The 12,010-nt window shown below is 40.3% G+C and overlaps 1 protein-coding gene across 3 annotated transcripts in view; it reads left to right on the forward strand.

Annotated features, from left to right (window-relative positions):
• The window catches only part of PARP4 (poly(ADP-ribose) polymerase family member 4), a 143,741-nt gene that overhangs the window by 73,059 nt on the left and 58,672 nt on the right, over nt 1-12,010 (forward strand). For 2 of the 3 annotated variants that reach the window (XR_006814881.1, XM_045978057.1), the window contains exons 18-21: nt 2,108-2,272; nt 3,210-3,256; nt 3,396-3,474; nt 7,628-7,765. Coding sequence is in view for 2 of the 3 variants with exons in the window: in XM_045978057.1 (XP_045834013.1) it covers nt 2,108-2,272; nt 3,210-3,256; nt 3,396-3,474; nt 7,628-7,765 (429 nt within the window). In the remaining variant the exon portion in view is untranslated. The remainder of the gene's footprint in view (nt 1-2,107; nt 2,273-3,209; nt 3,257-3,395; nt 3,475-7,627; nt 7,766-12,010) is intronic. The other variant, XM_045978058.1, reaches the window with a different exon arrangement.

A 12,010-nucleotide genomic window follows, 5' to 3' on the forward strand; every position in this document is an offset into this window, starting at 1 on the left:
AGGAAGAGGTCCTTGTTAAACAGTTAATAATGCTACTCCTGGCCAAAGTGTATATTTAAAAGTCTGAGGTTTATTTCATAGGCTGACACTTAACAGTGTGAGGTTATCGTCATAAAAGAATTGGTTGGCATATTTCCTCCTTGATAATATTTCCCTAAGAAAAAGATCCACAGGAAAACAGTCTTCACAAAGGATATTACCTGTGGATAAAGTCTGGTCAGAACCATTGCTAACCAATGCCTTTAGGTACCCCAGAATGTATTTTGCGATCCAGCAACTATAATGTCCTCACTCTAAAATATATTATATTAATAATGTAATTATATAATGTATTACAGATATTATATATTGTTACATATGTGTTATATATTTAATATATAAATATATATTCTCTACTTGCTAGACTTCTAATAGTTGGGAACATTTTATATATATATGCACACACATACTCATATATATACATATAAAATAATATTATTCTATACTTGGGAACATTATATTTTTGTGCATATAAAACATAATGTATATTACTGTTATAATTTATAATATATGTAATGTATATATGTTACATATATTATATATATGATGTTCCCAACTCTCAGAAGACTAGCAAAGTGGCTTTAGACATCCAAGGGACTGAGGTGAAAATGATTTGTGTTTGAAAATTATGTAGGGACACCTAACGTTTCAAACCGCATTATATCACAAAGGAGGACAAAGTGTCTTGCACCAAATGGTGCTTCCCACACTCTTCACCTACATGAGTCCCCACATATGCGCCAAGATGCTAGCCCCCTGGGAGCCCATAGGGGAATCCCCACAGCTCCTATGCCTCACCTCTCCTCAGAGGGGCTTGTTAACCCTTTGGAATTGAGTTCGCTTGGCTGCCTTGCAACTCAGCTTTCTGGCAGGTCAAGCAAGTTACAGTTTTGTGAATTATCCGGCTTGAACAGAAGTGACATCTTGCATCTGTGTCCTACACAGAAATGGAACTGCAAATCCACACTATTATGTGTCAGTGTCTCAAATAAGACCCAGGCTATTATGCACTTCTTATAAGGACAAGCACTGTGAACTATTCAATAATTACCTCTTCACTGTTTATCCCTTCACTGGAATCCATTTCTTTATTGGATCTTCTTGCAAATGGATGTCCTTGATGTCAAAAGTAATCATTTATGCCTGAAATCTAAATTAATCATTTGTATTATATGTTCCCAAACATACTAAATTTCATGGCATTGCAGCCAACTGGATAGGAAGATATGCATGGGGTGTTAAGAGTTTCTCTGTGTAGGTATCAGAAAAAATAGATCTAGCCTCTCTTTTTTTCTGCCCTAGCCAGTCATGAGCTTATCCCTATATGTAGTGCTTATAATTCCTCTTTAAAAGGAAGTGAAATACTTTTTCTAAAAGATAAAATAATTGGGGCACCTGGGTGGCTCAGTGGGTTAAAGCCTCTGCCTTTGGCTCAGGTCATGATCTCAGGGTCCTGGGATCGAGACCCGCATCGGGCTCTCTGCTCATTGGAGAGCCAGCTTCCCCCTCTCTCTCTCTTCCTGCCTCTCTGCTTACTCATGATCTCTGTCTGTCAAATAAACAAATAAAATCTTTAAAAAAAAAAAAAAGATAAAATGATACACAAACTGCAGGGCAAAGGAATAAAGTGAGGAACAAGTTAGTGAAACTGTTCTAGCTTTACAGTCACTGGTAGAATTGCTGCTAGATGCTGTGGAGGTCAGAGAGGCTACAGCTTCTTCAAGAAGGGGCTATGTGGAGGCGGTCTGTGCAGCAGAGCCCTGCATGCAGGGCCTCTGGTGTAGAGGACAGATGTGACACTCACCAGTCAGGGCAAGGTCCTGCTCCCAAAGGGCCTCCTTTCCTTCTACCTCCCTGTAGACGTCATGCCATCCCCACCCCTGCTGACCCGCTCCAGGATTCTCCTTTAGCGCTGCCCATGCCCATTCGTCTTGTAGGGTCTATGCTTATTTTCTGAGGAAGGGTCTGGTAGATTATAATTTAAGTGGCTCATGTAATAGGAGGGATTAACTAGCCTAGAATGGTTGTCCTTTTGAGGAGAAAGATGAGTCATGTGTTTCTATTTCAGGATGTTTTTACTGTTAGTGTTGGAAATCTACCCCCTAAGGCTAAGGTCCTTATCAAAGTTACCTACATCACAGAACTCAGCATCCAAGGCAACAGGGCTGTCTTCTTCATGCCTGCTGCTGTGGCACCCTGGCAACAGGACAAAGTTTTGAATGAAAACATTCAGGTTCGTATGCTTAGAAAGTTTTAAAGAAGTTTTTTTGGTCATTTATTGATAGGGAATTTAAAAATATCTAAAATAAGCTAATCTTTCCAGGGGTACCTGCGTGGCTTAGTTGGTTAAGCATCTTACTCTTGATTTGGGCCCAGGTCCATGATCTCAGGGTTGTGAGATCAAGCCCTGAGTTGGGCTCCATGCAGGGTGTGGAGCCTGCTTAAGATTCTCTCTTTCCCTCATTCGCTCCTCCCATGCTTCTCTCTCTCTCTCCCCCTCTCTAAAAAAAGAAATAGTAATAATAATACATGAAAAAAATCTAATCTTTCTGGCATGAAGTCAATTTAATGCCATTTATGCATTTAGATACATGTGATGTTTGTAAAATGAAAAGAATAAAGACACAGTTATGCTCAATAGGTGTAATATTTTTATTCTGTTCAGTCAATTAAAAAAATTTTGTGTCTGTACTACATGTTCATTATGAGGAATTTAGATAAGCATAAAGAATGCAAATAAACCAAAGAGGAAAATTTCAACAATCCTTAATTCCATTGCCAGAGATTGTAGAACAAAACTACCTGGTAACAGTTTGTTTCTACTTTGTGTGTATTTATATAAATTTTGTGTTTGTGTGTGTGTGTGTGTGTGTGTGTATGCATATAGAGGTATGATGTATATATGTGTGTGTGTGTGTACAGACATATAGACATATGTATAGTTGAAAATCTCTGTTAAATTGGTTAATAAATTATCCCTGATATCAGTTGCATTTTAGAAGTTACTATCATTCCATGATCAAATGTTCTGTGTCTCAGTACTGGGAAGTGAGACTGTTGTCTTGTTGCTGCTATAGATTGTAGTCTTGGTAACATTACATTCAGCTTAGAGTTCTCATTGTGAAACTTAGTAGATACTTAGTTATACATATATTTTTTTCTTTTAACAGGATACAGTAGAGAAGATTTATATAGAGAAAATAGGAACAAAACAAAGGTTAGTACCAAAAATTTAAAACCTCTTTAGACATTCAATTGATATTAGTTTTATGGTTTCAAATATTACTTAAAATTCTGTAAAATGACAAGTATTTGTTTAATATTTAAGATCATAGACTTTTTCTTCTTTTTTGTAGCTTCTCTTTAAGTATGTCCATTGAGATGCCATATGTGATTGAATCCATTTCTAGTGATACACATAAACTGAGACAAAAGGTTAGTAAATCTTTGTTTTATTTTTTAGGAGCTTTTATTTTAGCATCAGTTTTATTTTATAAAGGCAATTCATTCAAGTGGTTTAAAAATTTAAAAAAATAATGCTAAATAACAGGGGTGCCTGGCTCGTTCAGTCGGTGGAGCACACAACTCTTGACCTTGGGGTTTTCAGTTCAAGCCCCACGTTGGGTGTAGAGATTACTTAAAAAATAAAATCTTAAGAAGAAAATAATGCTAACAATGACTTCTCACAAGAAGCAGCAGCCTGGGGCGCCTGGGTGGCTCAGGGGTTAAAGCCTCTGCCTTCGGCTCAGGTCATGATCCCAGGGTCCTAGGATCGAGCCCCACATCGAGTTCTCTGCTCGGCGGGGAGCCTGCTTCCTCCTCTCTCAGTCTGCCTGCCTCTCTGCCTACTTGTAATCTGTCTGTTAAATAAATAAATCTTAAAAAAAAAAAAAAAAAAAAAGAAGCAGCAGCAGCAGCCTGGTTCTGCCCTTCATCTTCCAGACCAGCGTCCAGAGAGAGTGAACCACTTTAAATATTTTACCTCCTTTCTGGTGCCCTCCGAAATTATAAATGCTCCTTTTTTTTTAACTGCTTGTTCTTGATTCATCTGATTCAAAATTCTTTTTTGATTTCCTGTTGTGGTACATGAAAATGTCCTTCTCTTATCTCTCCACTAACCTCACTCACACATAGATTGAAACTCTTCAGAATACTATTGGTCACTGTTGAATGCTCCTAATAATTCAGATAATGTTTTTCCCCCGAGACCTTCCTCCCTTCTGTCTCTCCACTCCCAAGGCAGCTTGGTTACCACAGGACATCTGTTGTCCCAGGGCCTTTCTTTATGATTCTCCTTGGTAGGGCTTTTCCTCTTTATCCTCTTTCTTGTTTTTTTCCCCTCCATTTGGCAGAGCACAGCCTCTGTTAATTTCCTCAGCATGTGGGCAGCAATGTCTGCCGCTAGCATTAATCCATTGTGAATGCTGATCATTTGCTGAGATGTTTAATCCTGGGTTGAAAATCATCTTCCTCAGAATATTGAAAACATTATCTTATAGCTTCCAGTGTTAACTTTTGAGAAGTTAAATACTCTTCTTACCCCCATTCTTTGTATGTAGTCTGTTTTGTTTTGTTTTAAATTTTATAAGAGTTTCAGATCTTCTTTTTATCCCTGGTATTCTGAAATTTCATAAGAATGTGATAGTCATTTATTGTATGTAATGCATAGACTTTAGTGCTGGGAAATTTTGTTACATTTTTTTACAATAAATTGTTCCTCTTTCCTTCAGCTTTTGCATTGCCTTTAAGTCAGCTGTCCCCTGGATTGAGCCTCTTGTTTTCTTTCTTTTTCTCTCCTTTGACCTTTGTATTGTTTCCTTGTTCTATTTTCTGGCTGATATTCTCAATTTTAAATTCCATTCTACTGAAATTTGTGTTTAAAAACTTCTCATTTTTAATTTGTAAGAACTCTTTTCTGTTCTATAAGTACTTGTTTTTATAGCATCTTTTGTGTTTCATGGGTACATTATCTTCTCTTTCTTGTTTCTCTGAAAACATGATATATAGGGGTGCCTGGGTGGCTCAGTGGGTTAAGCCTCTGCCTTCGGCTCAGTTCATGATCTCAGGGTCCTGGGATCGAGCCCCACATCGGGCTCTCTGCTCAGCGGGGAGTCTGCTTCCCCCTCTCTCTCTGCCTGCTTCTCTGCCTACTTGTGATCTCTCTCTCTCTCAAATAAATGAATAAAATCTTTAAAAAAAAAACATGATATATATTTCTTTCTCTTCCCTGGGTTGTATTTTTTTTTTTTAAGTTTCCTTTTTCTTTTTCTGGCTTTTTCTTTTTTTGGTTTCCATATTCTGGGTTAGAGGCTTTTCCTCAAATGCCTGGGTGACCTCTCTGTGTTCAACTGTAACTGAGACACAAGAAAGCTAGTCAGGTGCTCTGAGGTGGGTGGAGCTAGTGGACCAAAGATCCTGCACTAGCGGCCCTGGCAACTGGTCGGCTGTTGGGTGGTGAGTCTCGTGGTGGTGGTTTAGCCCTTCTGTGGTTATTCAGAACACCTCTATCTTACTCATCAAGTATGACTAGGGAGAGTGACTGAGGGGCCCACAAATTAGGATGCCAACTTTTACTTCATTCCCCAGTTTGCTGCCCTATATTCCTTTGCTTTTTTATGCCTAAAATTCCCCAATGTGGATGCTGTTTGCTTGAATTTTTCTAAGAAATGAATCTTCAGTTTTCTTTAATGAGAGAACAGAGTACTAGCTATTGGTGCTAGCTGCTTGGTTACTTTGGACAGGGAGGGGGCCTGTATTAAGAACTTAGTGCAGGGCACCTGGGTACCTCAGTGGGTTAAAGCCTCTGCTTTCGGCTCGGGTCCTGATCCCAGGGTCCTGCTCAGCAGGGAGCCTGCTTCCCTTCCTCTCTGCCTGCCTCTCTGCCTACTTATGGTCTGTCAATTAAATAAATAAATATATATATAAAAAAAAAAGAACTTCGTGCATAGTCTACTTGCTAGTTACCACTGTTTTCTGCAGTACCACCAGGGTATGAGCCTTACCAGGTTGCTGTAGTCCCCCACCAGACCCAGGTAGTTGCTATCTCCACTCTAGCTGATTCACTTACCATACCTCTATCAACTTTCCATTTTTTAAAAAATTTTTTGACATTTCTCAGCTGCTCTTGTCTTTGTTCCTATCCTCAATATCTTTTCGGGTTTAAACCCTTTAATTGGTTCCTTTTTATGGTAGAGAATTTTAGGATTTTGCTAGGAATGGAGGTAAACATATATATTTAGTTTATCCTGAACAAGAAACCCTCTGCATCAGATAGCTTCTGCTGTGTAACAATCTCAAAACCTTATGGTTTAAAATAATAACATTTGTTATTTCTCACAGTTTTGTGAATTGGCTGGGCAGTTCTAATGGGCTGCACTGGCTTGCCTGGGACAGGATAGTCTAGAATGGGCTTATTCTAATACCTGGCAGTCGGCCTGGTGTCAGTTGGGGTGATGACCATGTCTCTCTTTATCCAACAGGTTACCTCAGGTTCATTCATATAGTTAGTGGAAGAGTTCTCAGTAGCAACAGAGGAAGGCAAGCCCCATTACACCAATGTTTTCCAAGCCTCTTGCATCACATGAAAGCAAGTCACATTGTCCAACTTTGGATTCAAGGGCAGAGAAATAGGTGTTACCTTCTGATAGGAAGAGAACAAGGAACAAGCACACAGGAATGGAAAGACTTTGTGGCCATTTTACAATCTATTCCATTGCCTTTATTGTTTTAAAGCTCATCATCCACATTTTCAAAAGTTATTTTATATTTATGAAAATGTAATTTAAAAATAAGGCATAATTACAAGATTTCTGTTGAATTTTCTATTTTTACTATTCTGAGTTCTAGTGTACTACTATATGCTATAATGCTATATAGATATAGTTCTACCTAAATACATAGGTCTGTAATCTTTGGATCCAGGATTTGGACTGTCTCAGACTTCTCAATTTGACTGTGTACATCAACCTTAGAATTTCAGGAGGGTGGGGCGCCTGGGTGGCTCAGTGGATTAAGCCGCTGCCTTCGGCTCAGGTCATGATCTCAGGGTCCTGGGATCGAGCCCCGCATCAGGCTCTCTGCTCCACAGGGAGCCTGCTTCCTCCTCTCTCTCTGCCTGCCTCTCTGCCTGCTTGTGATCTCTCTCTCCGTCAAATAAATAAATAAAATCTTTAAAAAAAAAAAAAAGAATTTCAGGAGGGTAACTTTTACAGTAATGGTCAGGACTTCTAAAAATTTCATAATTTTGGAATTTATTACTACCTTGTTGATTCTTTTTTTTTTTTAAGATTTTATTTATTTGACAGACAGCACAAGTAGGCAGAGAGGCAGGAAGAGAGAGAGAAGGGGAAGCAGGCTCCCTGCCAAGCAGAGAGCCCGATGCGGGGCTTGATCCTAGGACCCTGAGATCATGACCTGAGCCGAAGGCAGAGGCTTTAACCCACTGAGCCACCCAGGCACCCCTACCTTGTTGATTCTTGATGGAGTTAGATAAATTATGCAAGGGTTTGCCACTTGATGGGTAACTGCAAATTTATCATATGTTATTATTCAAATATTTACTTTGTTGTCTTTGTTGTTTGTTTTGTAGCGCACAGACTGCAAAGCTGTAATTAGCACCATGGAAGGTAGCTCCTTAGACATTGATGGATTCTCTCTTCACATTGGTTTGTCTGATGCATATCTCCCAAGAATGTGGGTTGAGAAACATCCAGAAAAAGAAAGTGAGGTATAGTCCTTCTTACTTAAAAATGGGAGACACTATTGAAAAAATATTTCAGAATAGATTATTTAAATTTGGAAGTTACTGATAGTCCTGAAAAACTAGCATTACAAAATGTGCTCTCACCACCCCAAGATTTTACAACTGAAAATACTTATTGATAGGTCCCCCAATAATGGGTCCATGATCAAAGGAGCGAGGCTGATACAAAGCGAAGGTCAAGCAAAGGTTTATTTCGCGCCAAGCATCTAGAATCAAACCGACTGGTTGGGGCCGTCTCTTACAAAGAGGCAACCCCTCCCAGTCTCATAGACTAACTTTTATAGAGCAAAGACCATGTGGTTGAGCCTGGCCACACACAGGTGGCCAATGAGATCGCAACACACAGAGAAAACTGCACAGTCATGCTAGGTCACACACGGGTGGCCAATTGAATTTCAATTTACCGTAGTAGATATTTGAGCTAGCCTATCACCTTGGTCAGAATTGGCGCCCAAAAGGTGGGCCCCACTCTCCTTGGTAGCTAGGGAGACAGTATGCACACCCCACTGATTGGATGTCTCCACCTGGCCTGACCCGCCCTTGTATCTGAGCTTTGCTACCTGGGACTGGTTTCCTGGACTTGCTTTTAAGTAAGTTCCTCTGGGAGGGGCAGGGTCAATCAATCTAAGTTTACTGCATAAACAACAAAATGGCTCCCTCTGGCTAAGTAGGCCCTTACATTTATGAAATCAGGCTTGACAAACTTCTAAGGTTTCAACCAAATCCCTCATGTGGTATGTTTCTCTATGACTGTAGTTTTTGCTTTAATACCCACCAAAACCAAAATATGCCTTCAGACATTTTCCAGGGACTCAGCAGAAAGCACTTTAATCTACAACCCTGAAGATTCTGAAAGTGCCCTATTCTCAGTTCTAGCCCTCCTAGCTACAGTCCACGAGTAGTCCCATAGGACCTGGTGGATGCTCATTTCTGCACTTTAGGAGATCAGAAAGGGCCCTACATTCTGCTTCAGCCCCTCCAGTGGTTGATCAGGGACCAGTCAACCTACCCAGAGACCTCATGGGAGACATCCACCTGCACCTTCAGAGGCAGGTCTGCAGATCTCAGTTGTGGCCGTGAAACCTGAAACAGTTCCGGGACTTTGTTCCAGCTCCTCTCAACTGTAGTCCAGGGTCAGTCTTGCCCTCCCAGGGGTTCATCCAGCAACTAAGGAGGAGCCTTCCCAGGGACCTAGTGGAAGCTATACCCATCCACACACCTGGTAATAGGTCTGCTGACTGAGGAGCTGTGGACTGTAAAGTGACCTCTTGTCCCAGGCTACTCTACCGAACAAGGTACTGAGCTATCTCAGCCATCCAGGGACCAGACATAATCCACACCTGACTCCCTGGTAACAAGAATGTCAACTGCAGACCACACCATATACTGAGCAACAGCCTTGAAATTGACTCCAGTCCTGCATAACTGTAGTGTCAGAGGTAATGCCATCAGCCAGGGAGCCTGCCAAACTAGTCTGTAAAAACAGAGGTTTTTACTCCTTGAGATGCACAGAAAACAATGCAAGGTTTATGTGGATCATGAAGAATTAGGCAAACATGACACCACCAAAGAAAACTAATAAAACTCCTGTAACGGATCCTCAAGAAATGGAGAGCTATGATTTGCCTGACAACAAATTAAAAAATAGTCATTTTAAGGAAACTCAATATAATACAAGAGGACACAGATAAACAACTAAATGAAATCGGGAGAACAACACGTGAACAAAATGAGAAGCTTAATAAATAAATACAAACCATAAAACAGAATGAAACAAGGTCTGGAGCTAAAGAATACAATGACAGACTGAAAAATTCAAGACAGAGCTTCTTGACTTGGTCAACTGTCAGAGCAACTGACTTGATCATGCAGAAGAATCAATGAACTTGAAGACCAATCATTTGAAATTAGAGGAACAAAAAGAAAAAGAATGAAAAAGAGTGAAGAAAGCCTACATGAATTATGGAGCACCATTAAGCAGATGAGCATTTGTATCACAGGCATCCCAGGAAAGGAAAGAAAAGGATTATTTAAGGATTATTTAAAGAAATAATAGCTAAAATCTTCCAAAATCTTGAGAGAGAGATGTACATCCAGGTCTAGGCAGTTCAAACAATCAGTTGAAAGATTACTCTAAAACTCATTATCATCAAAAAATTAGGGCGCCGGGGTGGCTCATTGGGTTAAAGCTTCTGCTTTTGGCTCGGGTCGTGATCCCAGGGCGCTCTGCTCGGCGGGGAGCCTGCTTCCCCCTCTCTCTCTGCTTGCCTTTCTGCCTACTTGTGATCTCTGTCTATCAAATAAATAAAAAAAATCTTTAAAAAAAATTAAAAATCAAGGACAAGGAGAGAATCTTGAAAGCAGCAGGAGAAGAATGGCTCATCACATATAAGGGAACCCCCCCCCCAATACGGCTAACTGCAGATTTTTCTGCAGAAACCATGAGGTCAGGAGGGAGTGGGATGATCTATTCAAAGTGCTGAAAAGAAAAACTGCCAACCAAGAATACTATTCTTATGGGTTCCTGGACCAATTCCAAGGGGAGTTGGGGGGTTACCCTACACACCACCACGGAAGTCCAGGATGTTACCATACTTCTGACCAACTAGCTATAAATCAGATTCCCACAAGCCTCTCCTCAGTTTTGATTAACTTGCTAGAGCAGCCCATAGAACTCAGCGAAACATTTTACTTACTAGATTACCAACTTATTACTAAAGCATATAGCTCAGGCATAGCCAGGTGGAAGAGATGCATAGGACAAAGTCTGAGGAAAGGGTGCAGAGCTTCCATTCCCTCCTCAGGCACATCATTCTTCCACATCTCCATGTGTTCACCAGTGTGGAAGCTCTCTAAAAACCCATGATTTGGGGTTTTTATGATGACTCCATTACACAGGCATGATTGATTAAAATCATTGGCCATTGTCAATTGATTCAGTCTCCAGCCTCACTCCCCTTCCAGAAGTCTGGGGGTAGAACTGAAAGTTCTAAATCTCTGGTCACATGGTTGATTTTCCTGGCAACCGGCCCCCCTTCTTAGGTGGGGTCCAAAAGTTGCCTCATTAACATGAGGTGTCTCTTTTTAGAGATACCTTTATCACTCTCATCACTTAGGAAATTCCAAGGGTTTGGGAAGATGTGAGGCAGGAACAGTGGACAAAGACCAAATATATATGAGTTGATCAAATATTTCTTATAAATCACAATATAACATAAACCTAGCAAAACTACCCTTCAGAAATTAAGGAGAGACACATTCCCAAACAAAAACTAAGGGAATTCATCACCACTGGTATTGCCTTATGAGAAATGGTAAAGGGAGTTGTTGAAATGAAAGAACGCTAGAGAAACACAAGCTTCTAGTTATGGAATGAATAAGCCATGGGAATAAAATGTATAGCATGAGAGTATAGTCAATGCTATTGTAATAGCATGTGGTGACAGAATGTAGCTATACTTGTGATGAGCACAGCGTAACAAACTTGTCAAATTGCCATGCTGTACACAGGAAACTAACATAACATTGTATGTCAAGTATACATTAGTAAAAAATAAAATAAAATAAAATATCCTATCAATAGAGGCAGAAAAAGTGTTTGAAAATTTCAACACCTTTGGGGCACCTGGGTGGCTTAGTCATTAAGCATCTGCGTTCAGCTTGGGTTATGATCCTGGGGTCCTGGGATCAAGCCCCATATTGGGCTGCCTGCTTAGCAGGAAGCCTGCTTCTTCCTCTTCCACTCCCCTTCCCCCTGCATGTGTTTTCTCTCTCGTTGTGTCTCTTTTGGTCAAATAAATAGGTAAAATCTTGAAAAAACAAAAAACAAACAAACAAAAAAAACCCTTTCATGATGAAAACTCTGAACAAACTAAGTATAGAGGGAACGTACCTCAAAATAATAAAGACCATATATGACAAAGCCATAGCTAACGTCATGCTCAGTGGTGAAAAATAGAGCTTTTTCTCTAAAATCAGAAATAAGAGTACCCACTCTCACCATTCCTATTCATTGTAGTACTGGAAGGCCTAGCTAGAACAATTAAGCAAGAGAAAGAAAGGAAAGGCATACAAATGGAAAGGAAGAAGTAAAATCATCTCCGTTTGTGGATAACATTTCATCTATAGAAAACCCTAATTCTCGGGGCACCTGGGTGGCTCAGTGGATTGGGCCTCTGCCTTCGGCTGGGATTGTGATCCCGGGGTCCT

The sequence above is a fragment of the Meles meles genome, chromosome 14 (genome assembly GCF_922984935.1).
Source record: "Meles meles chromosome 14, mMelMel3.1 paternal haplotype, whole genome shotgun sequence".
Classification (NCBI taxonomy): Eukaryota; Metazoa; Chordata; class Mammalia; order Carnivora; family Mustelidae; genus Meles; species Meles meles.